We start from the raw sequence: 26,312 nt of genomic DNA, 5'->3' as shown, positions 1-26,312 counted from the left end.
TTTCCTTTTTAAAGTCGTATTTTGAGTCATATTTCAAAATCATTTCTTCTCAAAAGCAAAATTTAATGTATATTTATAAACTGACATAATTAGGAGATTTAAAATTAACACATTATTTTCTATAACAATATTTAATTTTTTTGTAAGATAAAGACTGGGAAGATATTAGAAAGATGCCAGAATATCCCACACTTCAAAAAGACTTTAGAAGAACAACGTAAGTAATTCCACACAGTCCTAGTCTTTTTGTGCTGCTGTAAAAAAATACCTTAGACTGGGTAATTTATAAACAACAGGAATTTGTTTTCTCCCAGGCCTTGAGGCTGGACAATCCAAGGTCAAGGCACTGGCATGTTTGGAGTCCCGTGAAGGTTGTTTTCTGCTTCCAAGGTGGTGCCTTGTTGCTGTGTCCTCACATAGATAGAAGGGCAAAAAGGGGCAGATGCTGTGTGATGCCTCTTTTACAAGGCATTAGTCCCACTCCTGAAAGCAAAGCCCTCGATTCTGGAAGGCCTTATCTTCTAACACTGTTGCATTGGGAATTAAGTTTCAACAACATGAATTTTGGAGGGGACATAAACATTCAAACCATAGTGCACATTAATTATAGGTAGTAATTTCAATGAGAATAGTTAATCTTTTTAAAAAACATATGTAGATTGTTATTTAAACTAGAAACTGAGATTTTAGCATACTAATTATGCCTGTGATTTACAAAAGGTATTCCAGATACCATTAACGTATATAGTTCAGGTTTAGGCTGCAGTATTAAAGACTTTTAAGAATGTAAGGGTCAATGGGTAGTTTATGTCTGTTATGTTTTAGCATGAATAAAGGTCTCCGTTCAAGGCCACAGCTGTGGTTTTATTTTTTCTGAGTAATGACTGGTAACTGATATGCTGGACTAGGAAACCTGGAAGGCTGGCAGAAGGAAGAACATGTGGCTTGGAATATGAGTAAAACAAACTGATGAAGGCATTTACTTTGAGCAGAAATGAGATTAAGGGTGATGGCATGTGAGGTGTTTGTTATAAATATGCACACCTACCAAAAATTGTGGAAGAGCTTCTCTATTGGCAACTTACCAGGAAAATTTTAGGACAGGATGGCTTATAGGAACAAAAGCAGACATCATTAAGAGAAATAGAGAATGGCATTGATCATTTCTGACCCCTTTTTCTCACAATCCTTGGTGAGGTCCTTTGCCTGTATCCATCTCTCAAGGACAGTGCTAATATCAAGGTTCTATCCTGGGCCCTCTTCTCACTCTGGATACTTTCCCAGTCAGATGTCATGATTTTGATGGCCACAATTTACCATCCATTATGTGGATAACTCCCAATATGTATCTTACTCCGTTCACTTTTCCAAGTTTCAAAATCATTTATCTAATTGCCTTATGGAATCCCAACCTGAATGTTCTATAAATTCTTTAAACACCCAAAACCAAACTAGTTATTTTCATTTAACATTGTATGGTACCTTGTTGGCAAGGGTACAGTAAAATGGACATTCCGGCCAGGCACAGTGGCTCACTCATGCCTTTACTCCCCACACTTTGGGAGGCTGAGTCGGGAAGATCTCGAGCCCAGGAGTTTGAAACTAGCCTGGGCAACATAGTTAGACCCTATCTCTATTTTTATTTTTTAAAAATTATTACTCATATGCTACTGGAGAGAATGAGTACTTCTCAAATTTCAGTGTACCTACAAACCACCTGGAGACCTTGTTAAAAATGTAGATTCTAAGTCAGAATCAGGGGTGAGGACTAAGAACCTTCATTTCTAATGCAGGCTCTCAGGTGATGCCCAGGTTGCTGGTAAAGGCTACATTTGTGTAGTGAGATTCTAGAGCACCTAAAAAAGACTTTAAAATGTGCATGCCCTTTGACCTGATAATTCCTGGAATTTATCCTGTGGAAGTAATCAGAGCTGCCACAAATAGATGAGTACTTCTTATATACCAGGGTGGTGCTAAACCCTTTACCGACATTTTTTCCTAAGATCTTCCTAGCAAATCTATAGGGTAGGTATAATTACAGTTTCCACTTTTCAGATTCGGAACCTAAGGCTTTCACAGAGGTTAACTAACTTGCCCAAGATCACACAATTGGTGAATGACTGAATCAGGGTCTAGGAGGGGTCTCTGAGTCTCATCCGCTAGGCAGTGTCGGCTCCCTGCCATGCGTATCAGATTTAGCTACAACGACTTGTATGCCACAGTTATTATGAAACGAGTAATACCCGTACCAGTAGGAGATAGGCAGCCACTCAATAAGTTTGAAGAGTATTTGACAAGGGAAAATGTTTATGGAACAATATTAAATAAAAAGCTAAGACAATTTTTATAGTAGGATTCCAATTTTATAAAAACAAAGCAAAAATTCCTGTGTTTATACCATGTATGTATATGCCACACACACACACAACGCCAAAGGGACATTATAAAAATTTTGTCAGTGGTTTTTTGGCCACGGAGTGGCTTGATTGTGATTTTAATTTTCTTCCTTATACTTTCTATATTCTGTAATTCTTTTTATCATGAACATATATTAACTATTTTTAGACCTTTTTAATTTGAAATATTTCATATGTAGGAAAGAATATATAATGAAAAAACATATAGTATATTTAGAATAATAAAATGAATACCCCTTTGCTCACCTCTGAACCTAAGAATTAGAACATCACTAAGATTACTAAAGTACTCTGTGTGCCCCATCTCCCTATCCACCTCCCTCCCAGAGGATAGACTCTGATTGTTCTGCGTTTGAGTTTATCATCCCACAGTTTTTATTATAGTTCTAGTCCACATGTTTATGTAACTCTAAAAATATTGTTCAATTTATTGTCTTTCAACTTTTTATAAATGGTAACATATTATGTATTTTCTTCTGCAACTTGCTTTTTCTCCTCACTTAACCTCGCATATTCGTTTTTACTGTTGTATAACATTCCATTCTGTGTATATATAAAAACGTACCCATTTTTCAGTTGATGGACATTTGGGTTGTCTATATATATATATGACCATTACTAAAAGGCTGCTAAGAACATTTTTATCCATGTATCCTGATATACATGTGCAAAAGCATCCTTTGATTCAGGTTTGTGCCTAGAAATGGAGTTGATGGGTCATAGGCTATACACATTTTCAACACTAATGGTTAATGCATAACTGTTTTCCGAAGGGATTGTAACAGTGTAAACTCTCATGTTATGTGTGACATTTCCTATTTCTTCACACATTTGCTAATATTTGGTAATGTGTTCCTTCTTAATCAGAAAAAACAATGTCTTAAACACATACCTTATAGGAAAGCCAATCTTGGAGCTTGTCATTAAAAAATATCAATTGGATGAGCGTTCCCAGTGACGTGTGACTGTGTGTGTCCTTGCAGGTATGCCAACAGTAGCCTCATAAAGTACATGGAGAAACACAAGGTCAAGCCCGACAGCAAAGTGTTCCTCTTGGTAGGTGCTTCTCTCCCAGACTGAAATCTGATTCTCAGCACAACTCTCGCCTTCTGTTCACTCAGCTGTTCCTCCTCTTTAGAAACAAAAGAAATTGTTGGATGCTGGGGCAAAATTAAATATTTTTTGTTGAGATGTCACCCTTGTCTTTCAGCCTTCACTTTAAATGATTTATCAGCAGAAAATGAACTTTAAAAGGGCTTTAAGGCTGATGATTTCTGCCAGTTTCACATAAAAGTATGTAGTATGCTTAATCTGCAGTGAGCTATACAAAATGTATTTTATATTAATCCTGTTACACAGGAATACAAAAGGCAAGGCGTTGACTTGTAAACAACCTTTTCATGTGCTCTGCATTTCCTGTGTGTCACTCTAGCTTCAGAAACTCCTGACCATGGATCCAACCAAGAGAATTACCTCGGAGCAAGCTCTGCAGGATCCCTATTTTCAGGAGGACCCTTTGCCAACATTAGAGTATGTGTCCCGTCTTTTCTGTGTCCTTTGCTCCAGGCTGAGGAGGTGGCGTGGTGTTTGAAAGCAAGGGAAGCACTTGCTACTGAAGTATTTAACTTTTTCAGTGATGCCACCTAAAGACTGCTCAAGAGAAAGCTTCCACATTTTGAAACAGGCAAAGCTGTAGAGAGGTATGAATGAAAACAAGTATTTTAGGAACGACCATTTGTCAGTTTTACGATGAAAACTAAAGCTGAGAACAGGTAAGACCTTCACAGACCAGTTGGCCGGATCAGAAATTCAGCCAAACCAGCAGGTAACAGAAGTTAATCTGTCTTCCAGAGCACTACAAAACCCCTCTACTCCTCCATCCTTTTTACCCCCAAGTATAGACTTTGTGTTTTCATCTATAAGAGGTGCAGTTTTTCTTAAGGCAAATACAAATTAATTTATTTTTGGTGCTAATGAAGTTAGTATAGAGAAACTTCTATGTCCTGTGTGTCAGTTAGCTAGCAGCAGTCAAGATTTGAACACTAGCCACAGATGAAGAGTAGGAAATAAGTGAAGAAAAACAAATTGGAATTTTAAATTAACAAGGTAAGGATATTACAGATTTTAGATCATGATATGTTTTTTTCTTTTTAATGATTTTTAGTGTATTTGCCGGCTGCCAGATTCCATACCCCAAACGAGAATTCCTTAATGAAGATGATCCTGAAGAAAAAGGTGACAAGGTATAAACTGCATTGTATACTTTCACTTCCAAAGAGTGAGGGAGGCAAAAAGATAGCTTAGGTATCATTCCATAATTCCTATATGTTTAACCACCTTTTCTAATATTTAATTAAATTTGAATGTGTCTTATTTTCTGTGGAAGTTTGGGGATTGTAAAGGTACCTTGAAGTTTGAAGTATGACCAGCTCACAGATACCTGAGCTTCCGGTGTATGTCACAGCCAGTTCTACTCCCGGATTCCCACTTCTTGCTCTTTCTGTTTGTTTGGTGTCACTGCCACCCCTTTATGCAGGCTGGCTTTTGCTAGCATCACTCTGTTCTTTTTTCTTAACTGGATATATTGGCTTACTCTCCAGACTGCTCTGCCTTTCCAGAATCATGATTGCAAAGATTTCTTATAGCTGTTTTAATGAGCTATAAGAAAGGTATTTCTGATGTGCCTGTGGCCTTCAGTGAGATGTCTGTGACTGATTTGGAGGATCACTGTGGAGTCTAAATGAACTTCATTGAGAGTCCTGTTTGGGGCTTGGTGCCTTGCCCTTTGGGAACACTGTGTTCCCTGGCTGCTCCATTCTCCGGTCCTCCCCATCACTCTAGTGTCCCACATAGATTGCTCCCCCAGGTTGGTCAGCAGCCGCATGTGCATATCGAATAATTAAAGAAAGTTCCTGTTAATTTGGTTTCATACCAAGCTTGCTTTTTTCCCCTTAAAAGAATCAGCAACAGCAGCAGAACCAGCATCAGCAGCCCACAGCCCCTCCACAGCAGGCAGCAGCCCCTCCACAGGCGCCCCCGCCACAGCAGAACAGCACCCAGACCAACGGGACTGCAGGTGGGGCTGGGGCCGGGGTCGGGGGCACCGGAGCAGGGTTGCAGCACAGCCAGGACTCCGGCCTGAACCAGGTGCCCCCAAACAAGAAGCCACGGCTAGGGCCTTCAGGCGCAAACTCAGGCGGACCTGTGATGCCCTCGGATTATCAGGTACTCCCTGAATGTCTAATGTTCATATGCTTTATGAAGTGGGGAAAAGATTTATCCTAGATCCTTTTAGAGTTAGGTAACACTTAACTCTTACATTTGTGCAACCTGTACAATCCTGTTTCTAGGGCATTCTATGAAGAGGAAGATTTTCATCATATTTCATGTAATTGTAAAATATCTCATATTCTGATTTGTTTATCCTGACACCCTGAGGAGAGGAAGGTAGGGAGGCCAGTGCCCCCATCCTTAAAAAAAATTTCATCATTTTACCCTTACAGCTGCCTTAGCAGTTTTGGCATATCCGAGAAAGATACATAGATAAGCAATTGAAAAGGGGAAGGGAGTGGTGTCTTACTTTGGACAAAATTAATTGCATTCTTCAGAAAGATATGCTCTTCCTGGGAGGAAGTAGCCACATAGATAAAGAAGAGAAGGGGGCTAAGACTGAGGCTTCTCTGAAATAACTGTTAAGTCTCTTTAGAAATAATTTTGAGACTAGAAAATACTTTTTGTTACGCAGATAAAAAGAGAACACCAATTGCAGTACTAATTCAGGAAATTAGAGGAGCTAAGTCTAAGGATTGGTATTTGGAGAGAGGTAAAAATACCTGTTGTGATAACCATAGGAAATTTTGGAAAAAACGTTTTTTTCAAGGTAGTAACAAGTTAAGAAAACATCTAGGAAGAAGGGAAAACTTAAGTTGTTGTTGTTTTTGTTGTTGGTTTTTTTGTTTGTTGGTTTTAAGTTTGGAACCACAGTCCCTCTGGGAACTCTTGCAGATGAGTGCATAGGATAGAGATAATAGGAAACAAAACCTCTGGCAAGGGAACCAGAAACTCACTGCTAAGGAACTGCAATAAAGAGGAACTTTAACAAGAAAGACATACAAATAGCTGCATAAACTGCCTTTCCATTTTGAAGAGCTCAACAAACTAATGTGTTTCCACACAACTACTTCTCTGAAAAACTTCTCTTCAGAATATCCCTGCAAGCAGAAGAGTACACAATACTTCCACTTGGTTCCAATTAAACAAATTGAGGCTTCAGTTTGATCTACTAAAAACAGCTTGCCAGCTGGGTAGTAGCACGAGCATATTTGAATTTTGTTATAAAATCTGTCTCCCCCGCCCCGCCAGTTATATGAGCAGCAAATACTATATACTGGTTCATCTTTGTGTCTCTGACTGAATTATACTAACCTGTGTTAAAAAATAATAATTTGCCTAAACACTTGTTAAAGTTGGTAAGGCAGACTTTATTCGAGGCGGGGCCACGGCAGTGCATAGAGGGACCACTGCAAGACGGGCTGGCAGTTGGGGAGGAAGACTGGACTCAATTCAGACTCCCACATGACAAGTGGAGATGTATAACCAAAGAGCAGGGTGGGGATCAGTGGATGGAAAGTTACTGATCCCCACCCTGCTCTGAAGGGAGGCCTGGGTGATAAGCTCTTAAAGGTGGGGGATTTTTGCCAAGCCAACTTAGCAAGATTCTTGCTCTAACAGGATTCTCCAAAGACAGAGGAAAGCCCAAGGTCAGGCCTAGTCAAGCAGAAGCCTCACATAGCTCCATCCAACACTACCCTGTAAAACCTCCCTACAGCGCCTTTGCAGACAGCCCCTCCCCCACTGTGCTGCCCCAGGCAACACCATGTTCTCAGACCTTCTGTAATAAACCTGCCTTTCTTACCCAAAACCCTCTTGGTAAAAACCTTGACCTCCCGAGAGGAGCCTGACTACAGCTTTTGTCAAAGGAAAGAGTCTTTGTCACCCAATTATAGTCAATTATAGACAGATTACTGTATTTCTTTTTTTTTTTTTTCCAAATTCAAACATTCTTTGAAATGCTTTTCTATGTCCATATTGTTCTGTTTACTTAAAAATAAATCTTTCATAGCTGGGTCCTGATGTCTGTGGAAAAAAATAATAAACCTTCCAACATATCTATTAAATGAATAGATACCTCAACTATTTAATTGGAGAGGCTGGCATGAGGAGCAGCCAGGTGTCCCATGACACAGAACTTGCAACTCATACTACCATCTAGGAGCCACGGGAAAAACTTTCTTTTCACCCTCTGCAAGTTCGCTGAAAAATCAGCTCACAAAAGGCAGGTTAATTGGAGAAAATATCATGGGTGTGACTAGCTAGGGCCAGTGTCTCAGGCAGTCAAGGTTTTTTAACAAGACAGTTCTGGGTAAAGAAAGGCAGATTTATTACAGAAGGTATGAAAACATGTTGTTGCAACAGACAGCACAGCAGAGGAGGGGCTGTCTGCAAAGAGCAGGGGCTGGAAGGAAGTTTGCAGGGTCTTGCGGGAGGGAGCTGTGTGCCAAATGAGGTCATCGTGCCCACCAGTTGTTTGTGACTAGCAGTGTCTCAGAACAATTGTTCATTGTTTTTCCCAGCCTGGAGCCCCTTCCTCCTTACTGCTTACTTACCAGGACAGAAAGGCATACAAACTTGATACCAGCGGGCTGAGGGAGGTCCCCAAATGCTGGTGGGACCTCAACCCCCCACTGTGTCCAGGCTCCTAACACCATCGGGAAAAGGAATTAAAGGATGAGTCAAAAATAGCAAAAGTATGGAGATTTATTGCAGAGAGAAAAGTACACGACTCAAGAAAGGGGAGTGTGGGTATACTCAAGAGAGAATCTGGCAGGGGACAGTGGCTCATGCCTGTAATCCCAACACTTTGGGAGGCCGAGGTGGGTAGATCACCTGAGGTCAGGAGTTCAAGACCATCCTGGCCAACATGGCAAAACCTCGTCTCTCCTAAAAATATAAAAATTAGCCAGTTGTGGTGGTGCAAGCCTGTAATCCCGGCTACTTGGGAGGCTGAAGCAGGAGAATTGCTTGAACCTGGAAGGCAGAGGTTGCAGTGAGCCAAGATCGCGCCACTGCACTCCAGCCTGGGTGACAGAGTGAGACTCCATCTCAAAAAAATAAATAAATAGAGAGTCATGCAGTCTGGTTTGGGTTTCTATCTTTATGGGTTTCTTTAACCAAAGGGTGGAATATTCATGAAAATTTCTGGAAAATGGTGGAGATTTCTTGGAACTGTGGTGCCACCCATTTTTATGCCAAATATGGGTGTTCTCGGAACTGTCATGGCGCTGGTGAGTGTGTGATTTAGTATGTTAATGGGCATATAATGATGTCCTAGGTTTTGAAGCAGAAATTCAAAGTGTGTTTCATGTAGTCGTTTTTGTTTGTTTGTTTGTTTGGTTTTTTTTTTTTGAGACAGAGTCTCACTGTGTCGCCCAGGCTGGAGTGCAGTTACACGATCTTGGCTCACTACAACCCCCACCTCCCGGGTTCAAGTGATTCTTATGCCTCAGCCTCCCGAGTAGCTGAGACTACAGGCACTCACCACCACTCCTGGCTAATTTGTGTGCGTGTGTATGTGTGTTTGTGTTTGTGTATATTTTTTAAAAGTAAAGACAGGGTTTCGCCATGTTGGTCAGGCTAGTCTCAAACTCCTGACCTCCAGTCATCCACCTTTCTTGGCCTCCTAAAGTATTGGGATTACAGACATGAGCCACTGTGCCCGGCCAGAAATTGTCCATTTTTTTATGGTTTAGGGTCAACAGAGTGTGGACAGCCATGTAGAAACATGATTGGACAGAAAGGGTATGATCTGATACTAATAGACTGAGCAGGGAAACCCAGCACGGCCTGTCTGGATTCCTGTTGGCCTCACTGAGCACGCATTCCTGTCTGCGGGTGTGGGGCAGGACCCCTCTGGAACAGGAGTCTCATGACCTACAGTCAGACAAGGTGTGCCAGACCATTTTTTACGGCCAGTTTTTACACAGAAAGGTGGGGGGAAGTTAGAGTAATATTTTTAGGTTTCACAGCTGGTGTTGGGGAAGTGGGGTTCTGGTTTCTATGGCCTGCTTTAGGGAAGGGGAATTCTAATTTCTATGGCTGGCTCTGGGGAGAATGGGACTGTGAGACAAGAGGGCACAAAAAGGTCAGAGAAAAACTTTTGCTCCTGAGGCCTTCATTTTGGGGTATTGTTTTCTGTACCCCAACAGTTCCATTAGTAGAGTTTCAAGGCTTTTGGGCTGCTTCATCAATGTATTGTAAGCAAGTACAGTTAGCACTTTGAAAAGCAGAACATTGGCTTATTTTCTGTCTAAAAAACCCCTTGTCATTAAAAAAGCTATGTAACAGCACATTAGGTTCTTACATGTTTACATTATATTTTATGGCAAAATTGCCCCAAATAACGTGAGTTGAAATAACATTTTTCATAATAAACTTCAAAATAAAACATGTAATTAAAATCTGGAATTTTTAAAGACTTCTGTAACCAACATAACTATTCAGTTGTGTAACTTAGGAAGGAGCAAAACTAAGGTGTTTTTTTTGTTTGTTTTGGTTTTTTTTTTTTTTTTTTTTTTTGAGATGGAGTCTCCCTTTGTCACCCAGGCTGGAGTGCAGTGGTGCCAATCTTGACTCACTACAACCTCTGCCTCCTGGGTTCAAGCGATTCTCCTGCCTCAGCCTCCTGAGTAGCTAGAACTATAGGGACCCACCACCACGCCCGGCTAATTTTTATATTTTTAGTGGAGATGGGGTTTCACCATGTTGGCCAGACTGGTCTTGAACTCCTGACCTCAGGTGATCTGCCCCGCTCAGCCTCCCAAAGTGCTGGGATTACAGGTGTGAGCCACTGTGCCCAGCCAAAACTGAGTTGTTTTTAACCAAAACTACCTTAGTGCCCTGTTATTTTGGACCAGATGTTCCAAGTCCAGTTTGGCAGCCTTTGAGCACTGAACAGGAGGACCTTGCTGATCTGTTCTTTCCTAAACCCCAGTGCCACCTCAAGATCATTTACATTTTTAACTCAAAGTGTAACTGCCCGACAGGTTCTTCTTGCCCGCTGCCCAGATAGAGCCAATTTATCAAGACGGGAATTTCAATAGAGAAAGAGTTTAATACACATAGGGCCAGCTAAATGGGACATCAGAGTTTTATTATCAGCCTCCTCAAAAATTTGGAGGCTAGGATTTTTCAAAGATACTCTGGTGGGCAGGGGTCTAGGGATGAATGCTGCTGCTTGGTTGGGGATGCAATGAAAGGGGTATGAAAAATGGCCTTCCTGCCCTGCTGGGTGGAGGCCACAGGATTGGGAGAGTCATGAGTCTCAGTCTGGGTGGAGTCATCTGAAATGCAGAAGTCTGAAAAAACATCTGAAAAGGCTGACAATAGTGATGTTATTTACAGGAGTAATTGGGGAGTAGCCAGTTGACCTCCAGAACAATGACTGGTAATTGTTTAACTACACCTTCATCTTAGCAGAATTCAGGCCTTTCTCATAATCCTAAACTTGTGACCTTTTAGTAGTTTTATAAAGGCAGTTTAGTTTTGGGATGGGCTGTTGTCATTTAAACTATAAACTAAATTTCTCCCAAAGTTAGCTTGGCCCATGCCCAGGAATGACCAAGAACAGTTTGGAGGTTAAAGGCAAGATGGAGTTGGTTAGATCAGATCTCTTTCACTGTCATAATTTTCTCACTGTTTCATTTTTGCTAAGGAAGTTTCAATTACATATATTATTTATGACATATATTCTTTCCCACTTTGCTCACAAGAAAAACCAGCCTTCTGAATATAGCCAAAGATACTACTTCCAGCTTTGCTTATCTCTTACATACTGTTCTTATTCTATAGATGATTTTTCCTTTTACACATTTTTTTTTTATATTTGCCTTAGGTACTATGAAGATGAAGGTTTCATTTAATGTAATAAAAATACATTGAATTGAAATGCATTTTTTGTCTTCTCTTGAGGACAATCATATATGACAATTGCTCTATTCTAAATGTTACCTGAAGTTTATAAAACCCATGTTGCTGCCACACCCCAGCTAACCTTGCCTTACTTTGTCCTGTAGGTAGAACTCCTGATGCCCCTAGCTTCTACCTCTGAGAACCCTTTGATTTAAAATAATGGTTTCTTAATCACAGCTTTGTTGTTTATGTTTAATTTAATTTAATTTAATTTAGGAGAGCTAAATAATTAAACATGAGGCCAAAGTACATAAGAAAGTGGCAGTCTTTTATTGCAAATATGCGCACACTCTCAGGCGAGGTTCTCTGGTCCTCAGGTGTGGGGGGCCAGGGAAGTCACGCTGGCGCTCTTGGGTGAGGTTCTCCGGTCCACGAATGCGGGGGCCGAAGAAGTCACGCTAGCTCCTGCCGGCGGTGGACTTTTATGCATTGGTACTGGAAGGGGGGGGCAGTGGGCGGGATAAGGGCGTGATAGGGGCGTCTCCATAGGCGTGGCTGGGTAAGTTTCAATTTCTTCGGATTGACGTCACCTGGTGCATGCTCGGTTGATCTGCATCTTCCTGGGCGTGGGCTGCATCTTCCCGCGCACGGGAAAGTTGGTGAGGAAGAACGCGGAAGCAACATGGATTGTGCCTTCTTGTTCACCTTCCTCCATCTTGTCCTTTCTCCCTCACCCAAACAGTCCAACCTCTTATTGATTATAAGAATTTGGGGCGCCGTTGTCTGTCTGGCTGCTTCCTGCTGTTGAGGGGCATAGTTAGGGTCTGAGGTTGGCAGTTGGGTGTAGGGATGCAGGAGCATTTGGTTGAAGGTGACTTGGGTGATCTCTTGGACCTTGGCTTGGAGAAATTTTATTAGAATGGGAGCAAGACATAACATAAGACAGAGGATTAGTATGGGAATTAGGAATGGAAGCATCTGCTGTACTACAGGCAGCAGCCATACCGGTGGCCTGGGGGTTAAGGGGCGTTAAATTGTTGAAGCTCCTTTTTGATTTTGTTTAATGTTTGGACATTGGTGTCAACCAGGCCTGATTCATTTACGTGGTAGCAACACTCCTCTCCTAGGAAGAGGCATGTTCCTCCTTTTTCAGCAGTAAGAAGATCTAATGCCCGTCTATTTTGTGCTGCTACCTGGGCCACTGAGGTGATTTGACGTTGTAAAGAGGCTAAGCTTTCAGCTGAAGCCTCTATGGCTGCCTGGACCTGAGTGGAGAGGGTCTGTGTAGATTGAATCGAGTGGGTGAGGGCCCCTGTTCCAAGTCCTGAGGCTACTAGGGACGATGCTAGGGAAACCCCGATAATTACACCAAAAGTAGCCTCCAACGGGGGCCGTCTGGGTCCTGCTGGGAGCTTGAGTGCAATCACACCACGAAGAGTTTGGAGTAGAGAAGCAAAAAGGAAGGGTTTGACTCTGTGGATTACGGTATAATGGGACTTGAGGCAAGGATGTTGCTCGAGAGGAGCTGGTAGAGTCAGTGGTGATATTGAAAGCGGTTGGTAGTGGGACTGCCACTAAGGGAGCTTTTCCGAGTGCAGCGCAAAGGAAGCAGTGGGAGAGGTTCCTTACTCTAGCAGCCTGGGTTAAGTCCCTGTGAATAAGTATTAGCCATGAGAATGGGTCCTCCTTATTAGGGGGACTTGGGGGGCTTAACAGCTTCTGTATTTTCTGTTCATGAGATTTTACAACAGAGGTTAAATTTTGTAGGGCCTGTACACTTTTAGGAAGATGTACTTGTTTACTTTTAGGGAGGTGTACTTGTTGCACGTATACTCTATTTGGAGGGTTGCGGTGGGATATGAGGACCAAGATGTTGCATATAGTCCACCTTTAACTCTCTGAGCCTACCGGGGGTCCCAGGGATCCTTAATATTAAGAATGTATCCTCCTGATGTTCTGTTTCTTACAAAAGGTCGATCATTGGGGATGCAAATGCCATTTGCACCCATTAAACCTATCTCATGCATGTTGCAATAGTTGTAAGGACACCCCAGGTTGGTCTCTTGCCAGTCATTTTTACACTTATATTCAGTTTGGTCGTACAAGAAACATATGACTGGGTGGTCGTAGTTGCCGACAGAACTCAGGTGAAAGTTAAGGAGGAGGGCAGCTTGGCAGCCCTGGGGGGAGCAATCTGCAGTACCTTGCGTTTGTGAGTGAGCCTGGTTGTCAGTAGACCAGGTTTCAGTTACAGAAAATCTCCATACAAATTTAGGATTAGTAAGGCTAGCAGGAATAATTAGAGTGAACCATAATAGTGGTAACAAAGGTGTAGAGGGTAAGTTCAACATTGCTGAAATCATAAAGGGCACCTTGCCAAGCTAGGTCTTCTATGAGAGTAAAAAGTCGGGAAACCCAGTGGTCGGGGGAAGGGTCGGGAAGGAAGGTTTCTAGAGGGTCTATGAGGGGAAATTCAGTTAAGTTGAGATGGAGAATAGTGAGAAAGCAGGAGAATTTGAGGAGGGTGTTGATCCTTGAGTAGAACCTGGTCACCTGGAGAAAGGGAAGGGGAATAGATGTTTTGAGTTAGGTTAAGATGTCTCGTCCCAAGAGGGGGGTGGGACAAGAGGGCATGATGAGGAAAGAGTGGGCAAAGCATGCATAGTCCGGGCAGTAAGTTAACATTGGGGTCTGGCGAGGGTTAGACGGTTTACCATCTACCCCAACTACTGAGATAGTGGATGGCTGGCTAGGACCTCCATAGGTTGGCAAAACAGAATAGGTAGCCTCCGTATTGATGAGAAAAGAAATTGGCTTACCCGCTATCTGTAGAGTTACTCTAGGGTCGGCAAGGGTGACTGGGGTCTCCGAGTGTAGTCACCGTCAGTCGTCGTCCAGGTGTAGGAGCTGGAAGGAGCCTTCCGGCCTTTGAGGAGAGGCACCACGTTGAGGCGCAATGCCTGCCCTGCTGGCGGGGCAATCAGACTTCCAATGTCCTTCCTGTTGGCAGGTTGGGCACGGCATGGTAGGCAGGCGAGGATTTGGACACCTTTTTGCCCAATGCCCAGTTGTGCCACACTTAAAGCATGGACCAGACGGAGTGGCCGGCTTGGCCTGGGGACACTGGTTTGCCCAGTGTCCTGGGTCTCCACATTTATAGCAGGAGCCCTTAAGAGACTTATCTTTGGTTTTCCCTGCCGGCAAAGTGGGCAACGCAGGTTGGAGGGCAGCCACTAAAGCTTGTGCCTGAAGGGCGACCTTCTGTTCTACTCTGGCTTGTCGAAGAGCCTCAGCTGTTTCTTCTCTAGAGTTAAAAACTTTGAAAGCTAGCTTGACTAAGTCCTGAATGGGGGTTTGAGGTCCATCCTCTATCTTTTTAAATTTTTTTTTCGGATGTCAGGGGCCGACTGGGAAATAAAATAAGTGGCAAGGACAGTAGCTCCTGCCAGAGAGGTAGGATCCAGTTGGGTAAATTGTACAAGTGCCTCTGTAAGGCGATTTAAAAAGGAGGCAGGTTTTCCTCTGAGTATTGAATAACCTCCCGTAACTTATTAAAATTTACTATTTTGTTAGAGGCTGCCTGCATGCCAGCTAAGAGACATTGTATCATAAGGTCTCTTCTGCGATGCCCGGGTTGTTGAGGTTGGTAGTCCCATTCAGGATCTGTAGATGGGACAGCTTGTTCGCCTACTGGGCTGGCAGGGTCAGTTAAGTGTAACTGGTCTGCATGCTGCCTGGCGGCTGCAAGAATGCGCTCTCTTTCCTCTGGGTTAAGAGTGGAAGTAAGAATGACATGTAAGTCATGCCAGGTAAGGTCATATGCCTGGCCTAGGTATCGAAACTCTTTGGAATATTGGGTGGGGTTGGCTGAGAAGTCGCCGAGTCGTTCTTCAATTTTGGAAAGGTCAGCCAGGGAAAAGGAGATGTGGACTCTAACCACGCCCTCAGCTCCAGCAACTTCTTGGAGGGGGGCCAACAAACTAGCAGGGGAGGTTGGAACAGACTGACCAGTAGGGTAGGTTAAGACAGGCTGACTGGTAGAGGGGGTTGGGGCAGGCTGACTGGTAGAGGGCTGACTAGTGGGGGCCGCTACCGCGGTCTTGGAGCGAGTGTGGGCGGAAATGGGAGAGGTAAGAGGAGTGGGTGAGGGAGGGGCGGTAGGAGGAGCATAGGGAGGGGGTTGGTAGGTCGGGAACGTCGGCCCCATCTGAGATGGAAGTAGAATCTTCCTCCGCTTGTGGTGTGGGGGCCAAGGGCTGGGTTTTAGCTAACAAGACCTGGGCCATTGAACACTGGGCACACAGGTCTGGGCGAGAGCGCAAGTCCTAAAAGCCTTGGACATAGATAATCTCTGACCACTTTCCAAGCCTTTGGCAGAAATTAGAGAGATCTAATAGAATGTTATAGTCAAGTGTGCCGTCTGGTGGCCATTGAGACTGGTTGTCTAATTTATACTGCGGCCATGCCACTGTGGAGAGGAAAATTAGCCGCTTTCGTTTTAAATCTTGAGCTAAATGTAAGGCTTCCAAGTTTTGGAGGAGACACCTTAAGGGGGTGTTCCTAGGGATTTTGGATTGTGAGGTTCCCATTGTTTAACCACCAGAAATGGAAACCGACCTCACGCAGTGGCAAAGCGTCCTTTGCCGCTGCTAGAGACCGGGGGCTCCTGGAGCCACTAACGGAGAATTGAGGAACTTCAAGACGGACGTGTCCGGGTTGAAGGCCTCACTGCGCCACAGGGTGGCTACGTCCTTGGGCGTGCGCACGACTCCAGGCCAAGGACAGGGAAACGGACGGAGATGGTTAACAAAGGGGAGTACTCACCGAAGAAGAAATGCTCAGAGCGGCACCAGTGGAAAGCTGGAACACTTGTTCGGTGTTGGTGGCTGGTTGGGTTGGGAGCCGGTTCGCTGGCGAGGAGGTTCCTCAGACCCCTAGGGGATGTTGAGGAAGGGTCTCTTCCCGGGTCGGGTTTTGGCACCAGCTGTTTTGTTTAATTTAATTTAGGAGAGCTAAGTAATTAAACATGAGGCCAAAGTACGTAAGAAAGTGGCAGTCTTTTATTGCAAATATGTACACACTCTCGGGCGAGGTTCTCTGGTCCTCAGGTGTAGGGGGCCAGGGAAGTCGCGCCGGCGCTCTCGGGTGAGGTTCTCCGGTCCACGAATGCGGGGGCCGAAGAAGTCACGCCGGCTCCTGCCGGCGGCGGACTTTTATGCATTGGTACTGGAAGGGGGAGGGCAGTGGGCGGGATAAGGGCGTGATAGGGGCGTCTCCATAGGCGTGGCCGGGTAAGTTTCGATCTCTTCGGATTGACGTCACCTGGCACGTGCTCGGTTGATCTGCATCTTCCCGGGCGTGGGCTGCATTTGCCTGCACACGGGAAAGTTGGTGAGGAAGAACGCGGAAGCAACATGGATTGTGCCTTCTTGTTCACCTTCCTCCATCTTGTCCTTTCTCCCTCACCCAAACAGTTTATAATGGGAAAAATAATACCATGTCAGTATACATTATGAATACTGTTGATTTCAGTACGCCAAATTGATTATTCTTGTTTGCACATCTCAGTTATTAACTAACACCCCAGAATTGGAATAAAGAGAAATGGGTCTGCTGAAATTTCCCCTCTTCCTTTCTTTCCAGTGTAGCTTATCTCCCACAGAAATCCAGCCAAACTTCATGCCTGCTAGAATGTGTGGTTACAGTGGTGGCAGACTGTCATTTCAAATAACCAAAATGTGTTAACAGCTTAAGTTAGCTGTCAGCTATGTGGGTTTGAACCAGGAGCCTAATGATGAAAACGGCTTATATCTCTATCCTACTGTGATTAGCATCTTGAGTTATTCTCTTCCTCCATTAGTAATTCCCTTTTCCTGTTTCCTTCTCCTAGCACTCCAGTTCTCGCCTGAATTACCAAAGCAACGTTCAGGGATCCTCTCAGTCCCAGAGCACACTTGGCTACTCTTCCTCGTCTCAGCAGAGCTCACAGTACCACCCATCTCACCAGGCCCACCGGTACTGACAAGCTCCCCTTGGGCCAGCCCAGCCCAGAGCACAGACTCCAGCAATATGTCTGCATTAAAAAGAACCAAAAAGATGCAAACTATGATGCCATTTAAAACTCACACACGTGGGAGGAAAACCTTATATACTGAGCATTTTGCAGGACTGATATCTCTTCTTTATTGACTTAAAGAAGATTCTTGTGAAGTTTCCCCAGCACCCCTTCCCTGCATGTGTTCCATTGTGACTTCTCTGATAAAGCGTCTGATCTAATCCCAGCACTTCTGTAACCTTCAGCATTTTTTTGAAGGATTTCCTGGTGCACCTTTCTCATGCTGTAGCAATCACTATGGTTTATCTTTTCAAAGCTCTTTTAATAGGATTTTAATGTTTTAGAAACAGGATTCCAGTGGTGTATAGTTTTATACTTCATGAACTGATTTAGCAACACAGGTAAAAATGCACCTTTTAAAGCACTACGTTTTCACAGACAATAACTGTTCTGCTCATGGAAGTCTTAAACAGAAACCGTTACTGTCCCAAAGTACTTTACTATTACGTTCTTATTTATCTAGTTTCAGGGAAGGTCTAATAAAAAGACAAGTGGTGGGACAGAGGAAACCTACAACCAAAAACTGCCTAGATCTTTGCAGTTACTATGCTTTATGCTATGAAGAACTGAAGTGTGTGGTAATTTTTATATAATCATTCATATGGAACTTAGTTCCCAGCATCATCTTATTCTGAATAGCATTCAGTAATTGAGAATTATAATTTTAACCTTCATGTAGCTAAGTCTACCTTAAAAAGGGTTTCAAGAGCTTTGATGAAATACAGTCTCGATGGCCCACACCAAAACGCTGAAGAGAGTATCAACTGCACTAGGGTTTCTTTAAGGAGTAATTTTGATCAAAAGACGTGTTACTTCCCTTTGAAGGAAAAGTTTTTATTGTGTATTGTACATAAAGTCGGCTTCTCTAAAGAACCATTGGTTTCTTCACATCTGGGTCTGCGTGAGCAACTTTCTTACTTATTATAATCAAGGGTACTCAAGTAGAAGCCTGCAAATTAATCTGCTTTTAAAATAAAGAGCAGTGTTCTCCATTCGTATTTGCATTAGACATAGAGTGACTATTTTTAAAGCATGTTAAAAATTTAGGTTTTATTCATGTTTAAAGTATGTATTATGTATGCATAATTTTGCTGTTGTTACTGAAACTTAATTCTATCAAGAATCTTTTCATTGCACTGAATGATTTCTTTTGCCCCTAGGAGAAAACTTAATAATTGTGCCTAAAAACTATGGGCAGATAGTATAAGACTCTCTACTAGACAACGTGAATTATTTGCATTTCCATTTTCTATGAATTAGTGGCTGAGTTCTTTCTTAGCTGCTTTAAGGAGCCCCTCACTCCCTAGAGTCAAAAGGAAATGTAAAGACTTAGAGTTCCCATTGTAATGTCAGGGGCAAGAAATTTGTGTTCTTCTGAATGCTACTAGCAGCACCAGCCTTGTTTTAAATGTTTTCTTGAGCTAGAAGAAATAGCTGATTATTGTATATGCAAATTATATGCATTTTTAAAAACTATTCTTTGTGAACTTATCTACCTGGTTATGATACTCTGGGTCCATACACAAGTAAAATAAGATTAGACAGAAGCCAGTATACATTTTGCACTATTGATGTGATACTGTAGCCAGCCAGGACCTTACTGATCTCAGCATAATAATGCTCACTAATAATAATGAAGTCTGCATAGTGACACTCATCAAGACTGAAGATGAAGCAGGTTACATGCTCCATTGGAAGGAGTTTCTGACAGTCTCCTGCTGTTTTACCCCTTCCATTTTTTAAAATAAGAAATTAGCAGCCCTCTGCATAATGTAGCTGCCTATATGCAGTTTTATCGTGTGCCCTAAAACCTCACTGTCCAGAGCTGTTGGTCATCAGAAGCTCACTGCACCCTCACTGTGTGCCCAGTGCCCTGCTGGGTGGAGAACACAGAGGACAGGGCATACTTCTGTCCTTAAGGAGCTTGTGATCTGTTCTGTGACAGTAAGCCCTCCTGGGATGTCTGTGCCATGTGATTGACTTATAAGTGAAACTGTCTTATAATATGAAGGTCTTTTTGTTTACTTCTAAACCCACTTGGGTAGTTACTATCCCCAAATCTGTTCTGTAAATAATATTATGGAAGGGTTTCTATGTCAGTCTACCTTAGAGAAAGCCAGTGATTAAATATCACAAAAGGCATCGATGTATCTTTGAAATGTTCACATCAGCCTTTTAACAACAATTGGGTGGTCCTTGTAGGCAGAACATACTCTCCTAAGTGGTTGTAGGAAATTGCAAGGAAAATAGAAGCTCTGTTCTGCTCTCAAGGGAGATTACCTTTAATAAAAGAAGACAAACCCAAATAGATATGTAAACCAAAATACTATGCCCCTTAATACTTTATAAGCAGCATTGTTATAGTTCTTATGCTTATACATTCGCAGAACTACCCTGCTTTCCTTGTGTATAATGACTTTTACTGGCAGAACTGAAATATAAACTGTAAGGGGATTTCGTCAGTTGCTCCCAGTATACAATATCCTCCAGGACATAGCCAGAAATCTCCATTCCACACATGACTGGGTTCCTATCCCTGCACTGGTACTGGCTCTTTTCTCCTCTTTCCTTGCCTCAGGGTTAGTGCTACCCACTGATTCCCTTTACCCTTAGGAATAATTTTGGATCATTTTCTTTCTCTTTAAAGGGGAACAAAGCCTTTTTTTTTTTTGAAACGGAGTGTCACTCTGTCACCCAGGCTGGAGTGCAGTGGTGTGATCTTGGCTCACTCCAACCTCTGCCTTCCAGGTTCAAGTGATTCTCCTGCCTTAGTCTCCCGAGTAGCTGGGACTACAGGCATGCACCAACACGTCTGAGGAATTTTTGTATTTTTAGTAGAGACGGGGTTTCACCCTCTTGGTCAGGCTGGTCTTGAACTCCTGACCTCAGGTGATCCACCTGCCTCGGCCTCCCAAAGTGCTGGGATTACAGGCGTGAGCCACTGCGCCCGGCTGGGAACAAAGCCTTTTTAACACATGTAAGGGCCCTCAAACCATGGGACCTCTAAGAAGACCTGTGAAGCTTTTTGAGGGCAAACTTTACCTTTGTGGTCCCCAAATGACTGCATTTCTCTTTGAAATTTATTAGATACCGTTATGTCCCCCAAGGGTGCAGGAGGGGCAGCCCTCAGCCTATGGGAACACCCAAAATAGGAGGGGTTACTGACAGGAAGGAATGAATCCAAGTGAAGGCTTTCTGCTCTCCATGTTACAAACCAGTTTCAGAGTTAGCTTTCTGGGGAGGTGTGTGTTTGTGAAAGGAATTCAAGTGTTGCAGGACAGAGGAGCTCAAGATAAGGTAGCTTTGGCAGCAGGGCAGGCTGAAACAATCCTTGTGATGAAGGAGATCATGCAATGACATACAAAGACCAAGGATTTATGTATATTTTTGTATCTGTGTGGTTTTGAAACTTTAGTACTTAGAATTTTGGCCTTCTGCACTACTCTTTTGCTCTTACGAACATAATGGACTCTTAAGAATGGAAAGGGATGACATTTACCTATGTGTGCTGCCTCATTCCTGGTAAAGCAACTGCTACTTGTTCTCTATGCCTCTAAAATGATGCTGTTTTCTCTGCTAAAGGTAAAAGAAAAGAAAAAAATAGTTGGAGAATAAGACATGCAACTTGATGTGCTTTTGAGTAAATTTATGCAGCAGAAACTATACAATGAAGGAATAATTAGATGGAAATTACAAATCCAAAACTCTGTGGTGATGTCTTCCTAGAGAGTAGAGAAAGGCCGTGAAATGGCAGTTAGACCAACAGAGGCTTGAAGGATTCAAGTACAAGTAATATTTTATATAAAACATAGCAGTTTAGGTCCCCATAATCCTCAAGAATAGTCACAAATATCTTATAACAAAGTTCATTGTTTTAGGATTTTTTAAAAATGTGTTGTACCTAAGGCCATACTTACTCTTCTATGCTATCACTGCAAAGGGGTGATATGTATGTATTATATGAAAAAAAAACAACCCTTAATGCACTGTTATCTCCTAAATATTTAGTAAATTAATACTATTTAATTTTTTTAAAGATTTGTCTGTGTAGACACTAAAAGTATTACACAAAATCTGGACTGAAGGTGTCCTTTTTAACAACAATTTAAAGTACTTTTTATATATGTTATGTAGTATATCCTTTCTAAACTGCCTAGTTTGTATATTCCTATAATTCCTATTTGTGAAGTGTACCTGTTCTTGTCTGTTTTTTCAGTCATTTTCTGCACGCATCCCCCTTTATATGATTATAGAGATGACTGTAGCTTTTCGTGCTCCACTGCGAGGTTTGTGCTTAGAGCCGCTGCGCCCCAACAAGGCCTGCTCCATGGAGTGCAGGACGAGCTACTGCTTTGGAGCGAGGGTTTCCTGCTTTTGAGTTGACCTGACTTCCTTTTTGAAATGACTGTTAAAACTAAAATAAATTACATTGCATTTATTTTATATTCTTGGTTGAAATAAAATTTAATTGACTTTGCTTCCGTGTGGATTTTTTAAATGTAAAAAACTCTTATAATAAGGTTTAGTGGCTGGGTGCAGTGGCTTATGCCTGTAATCCCAGCACTTTGGGAGGCTAAGGAGGAAGGGTTGCCTCAGGCCAGGAGTTTGAGACCTGACTGGGCAACATAGTGAGACCCCATCTAGTGTTAAAATTTTATCTGTGTGCCTAGAAGCTTTTATAATTACACTTGTCCTGCAGAGATACGAAGTCCTTCTGTGAGTTCCAATATGTTATTTTGTTCAGGATGCTATGATGTCATAATACTGCAAAGCAAGCAAGGCTTACAGGTACCTCGTAAGTAAAATTGCAGGTTTTTTACATCTTCAGGAGAAACATCTTTTTCAAAAAAAGTAAATTAGAATTATTTTTAGAAAAAGACTAATAAGCATTTGTGGATGGGGTTGGATTGGGAGTTTTTTGTTTTATAAGGGCACTCTGTGGTACCTGGCTGCTCCTTCTATAATTCATTTGATGAGTCTTCTATGGTTGTTGCTCCACTATCCAAAGGCATCACAGAGTGAATTGAACAATGTTTAAGTGGCATAAATACAGAGCTTTCATTTCTATTTAAAATAATCACATCCCACTTGGCTGCTTCTCTTTTTGGCACGAATTTTATACTCAGTGCTGTGCTATTTGTAGGATAGATCTTCTCCTGGAAAACTGTTCTTTGGCCTCAGCTGCCTTTCTCACCAGCCATCTGGGTAAGAGAAAGCAGACGACGAGACAAACCCTTTACCACTCCTGGGAGAACTGGAAAGGTCATATCCATCACCTTAGCAGACTGTAAATTCTTGTCGATAGGGCCTGAGTTTTATTCCCCTCTTTCCCAGCAGCTGTCAAGATACCCAACACAGAGCAGATGCTTAATATGGTAAGTCATAGCATCACTTGTACACTTGCATAGAATTCCTGGGTCATATAATATTTGTATATGGATAAGGATGAACATAATTTTGTTCTGTGAACAATAAAAATACTAGAAACAGGTGTCACTTTTTTTTCTTTTGAATAGACGGGGTCTGTATTGTCCAGGCTGGAGTGCAGTGGCTATTCACAGATGTGATCATAACACTGTGGCCTCAAACTCCTGGCCTCGCTGGATCCTCCTTCCTCAGCCTCTCAGGCGCAGGCCACTATGCCTGGCTTGCTTGCTTTTTTCCTTTTTTTTTTTTTTTTTGAGATAGAGTCTCACTCTGTGGCCTAGGCTGGAGTGCAGTGGTACAATCTTGGTTCACTGCAACCTCTGCCTCCTGGGTTCAAGCAATTCTCCTGCCTCAGCCTCCCAAGTAGCTGGGACTACAGGCATGCACCACCAAGCCCAGCTAATTTTTTGTATTTTAGTAGAGACAGGGTTTCACCACGTTGCCCCCAGGGTGGTCTCCAACTCCTGAGCTCAGGCAATCTGCCCACCTCGGCCTCTCAAAGTGCTAGGATTACACGTCTGAGCCACTGCACTCAGCCAGAAGCCATCTTTCTTTTGGCTACCTAAAGGTAAGCATTTTAAAGCCTTGCATAGCATCATTTTATCTAGTAGGCAATAGGAAACCAGCTTGGACAAGCAACATACAAACCTAAAAGGAAATTTCATTTCTCTAAATGAGAGAATATAGTATTGGGGAAAAAAATGAAAATGTTGACTTAAAACATCAAAATGTATCTCTTCAGCACATTCTTTGCGGCATACGTTTTTTCAAAAAGTGCTGCTGTGTCTTTATTGAAAAATCAATTGACTGTATGTGTTTGAATCTATTTGCGGACTTCTTATTCGGTTCCATTTAACTGTTGTCCATTCTAAGCTACTATCATTATTATTATTATTGAGACAAGTTCTTACTCTCTTGCCCAGGCTGGAGTGCAGTGGTGTGATCACAGCTCACTGCAGCCTCAACTTCCCAGGCTCAAGTGATCCTCTCACCTCAGCCTCCCAAGTAGCTGGGACTACAGGCATATGCCACCACACCCAGCTAATTTTATTTTATTTTTTTTGTAGAGATGAAGTCTTGCCATGTTGCTCAGCCTAATTTGAAACTCCTGGGCTCAAGTGAACCTTCTGCCTCGGCCTCCCAAAGTGCTGGGATTACAACCATGAACCACCACGTCTGGCCTCACTATTTTAAGTATTGGAATTTTAAAATAAGTCTTAAAACAAGGTAGGGTAAGCCTTACAACTTTGTTTTTCTTTGCAGGACTATTTTGGTTACTCTAGATTCTACACATTTCCATATACATTTTAAAATCAGCTTGTCAGTTTCTATAAATAAAACCTGCTATGTTTTGATTGGAATTTCCTTGAATCTATAAATCAACTTGGAGAAAACTGGTATCTTAATAACACAGAGTTTCGTGGTCTATGAACATGATGTATCTCTCTATTTAGTTAGGTCTTCTTCAGTGTTTCTCAGCAATGTTTTGCAAATTCCAGTGTAGAGGTCTGCAGATCTTTTGTTAAATTTATTCCTAGAGGTCAATGCTACTAGAAATGGTACTTTTAAAATTTCATTTTCTATTTATTTGTTGCCAGTAAATAGAAACACAATCATTTTTTGCATTTTGCCTTTATAGCCTGCAACCTTGCTAAATTCACTGTTCTAGAAGTGTTTATATGTGTGTGAGGAAGGATTCCTTTAGTTTTCTACATACACAAACATGTCGTCTGTGAAAAAACACACTTGTACTTCTCCCTTTCCAATCTGTATAACTTTTATTTTTTTATTATTATTATTATTATTATTATTATTATTATTATTTGCCTAAATGCATGGACTAGTACTCCTAATACAGTATCGAAAGAATTGGTGTGAGTGAATACCTTGTAATGTTCTGAATATTGGAGGGAAAGTGTTTCATATTTCACCATTAGATATGGTGTTAGATAAAAGTTTTTTGGCCGGTCGCAGTGGCTCACACCTGTAATCCCAGCACTTCAGGAGGCTGAGGTGGGTGGATCACAAGGTCAGGAGTTTGAGACCAGCCTGGCCAGCATGGTGAAACCCCGTCTCTACTAAAAATACAAAAATTGGCTGGGCGTGGTGGCAGGTGCCTGTAATCCCAGGTACTCGGGAGGCTGAGGCAGGAAAATCGTTTGAACCCAGGAGGTGGAGGTTGCAGTGAGCCGAGATTGTGCCATTGCACTCCAGCCTGGGTGACAGGGTGAGACTCCATCTCAAAAAAAAAAAAAAAAAAGCTTTTCATAGATGTCCGTTTTCTATTCCTATTTTAATAGGAGTATGAACTGATGCTGACTTTTGTTAAATGTCTTTTCTGCATATGAAATGGTCATGACTTTTTTCTCCTCTATGATGTTAATGTAATGAGTCACATTGATTTTTGAATGCTAGAAGAACCTTGCACTCATTCCTGGGATAAACATGGAGCATAAGGCAATGGTAAGGTGGAGGCAGAGATTGGAATGATGAGGCCACAACGCAAGGAACGCCTTCATCTACGTTGTAATATAAATATTTCTCATAAGATATATACTAAGATACGAAATTACCAACTGAAAGGCAATGAGCACCTTTAATTATGATAACATTTATGGAGCTAACATTTATTGAGCACTTGATTAATTCATTTCATTCTCACAAGTGTATGAAGTAGACACTATTATTATCCCCATTTCTTGGAATTTTAATTCAATTATTTTTTGTTTTTAGAGATGGGGGTTCTTGCTATTGACCAGGTTGTCCCCATTTTAAAATTTTAAAATTATTATTATTATTATTATTTTTAGAGATGGGGGTCTTGCCCCTGTTGCCCAGGCTGGAGTGCAGTGGGATGATCATGGTTCACTGCAACTTCAAACTCCTGGGCTCAAGTTATCCTCCTATCTCAGTCTCCAAAGTAGCTGGGACTGCAGGTGTGTGCCACTATGCCTGGCTAATTTTTAAAATGTTTGTAGAAATAGTACTCACTTTGTTGCCCAGGGTGGTCTTCAACTCCCGGACTCAAGCAATCCTCCTGCCTCAGCCTCCCAAACTCTTGGGATTACAAGCATGAGTCACTGTGCCCAACCTGTCCCCATTTTTAACAAATAAAAAAAAATAACTGAGACAGGTTAAATATCTTGTATAAGTCACACAGCTGAAAAGCATCAGAGCCAGCCTCCTAACCATTTCTACCAGTGGTTCACAAAGTGTTCTCCCTGGACCAGCAGCATCAGTATCACCTGGGAACTTTTTAGAAATACATCTTCTCAGGCCCCACTCTAAACCGCTGAATCTAAAACTCTGGGGGTGGGACTCAGCAATCTGCTTTAATGAGCCTCCAGGTGATTCTGATGCATGCTGGAGTTTAAGAACCACTGACT

General features: G+C 42.3%; 1 protein-coding gene across 6 annotated transcripts in view; it reads left to right on the top strand.

The window, feature by feature from the left end:
- The window catches only part of CDK19 (cyclin dependent kinase 19), a 217,950-nt gene extending 195,974 nt beyond the window's left edge, over positions 1–21,976 (top strand). For all 6 annotated transcript variants that reach the window (XM_015137574.3, XM_015137573.3, XM_077999285.1 and 3 more), the window contains 6 exons: positions 148–217; positions 3,401–3,473; positions 3,850–3,947; positions 4,582–4,660; positions 5,376–5,642; positions 17,275–21,976. In XM_015137574.3, the coding sequence (XP_014993060.1) occupies positions 148–217; positions 3,401–3,473; positions 3,850–3,947; positions 4,582–4,660; positions 5,376–5,642; positions 17,275–17,406 (719 nt within the window). In that variant the 3' untranslated portion in view covers positions 17,407–21,976. The remainder of the gene's footprint in view (positions 1–147; positions 218–3,400; positions 3,474–3,849; positions 3,948–4,581; positions 4,661–5,375; positions 5,643–17,274) is intronic.
- Positions 21,977–26,312: the final 4,336 nt, after the last annotated feature.

Source organism: Macaca mulatta, chromosome 4, assembly GCF_049350105.2.
Source record: "Macaca mulatta isolate MMU2019108-1 chromosome 4, T2T-MMU8v2.0, whole genome shotgun sequence".
Lineage (NCBI taxonomy): Eukaryota > Metazoa > Chordata > Mammalia > Primates > Cercopithecidae > Macaca > Macaca mulatta.
The sequence above is the reverse complement of the archived record's forward strand: the minus strand, read 5'-3'. Positions and strand labels throughout refer to the sequence as shown.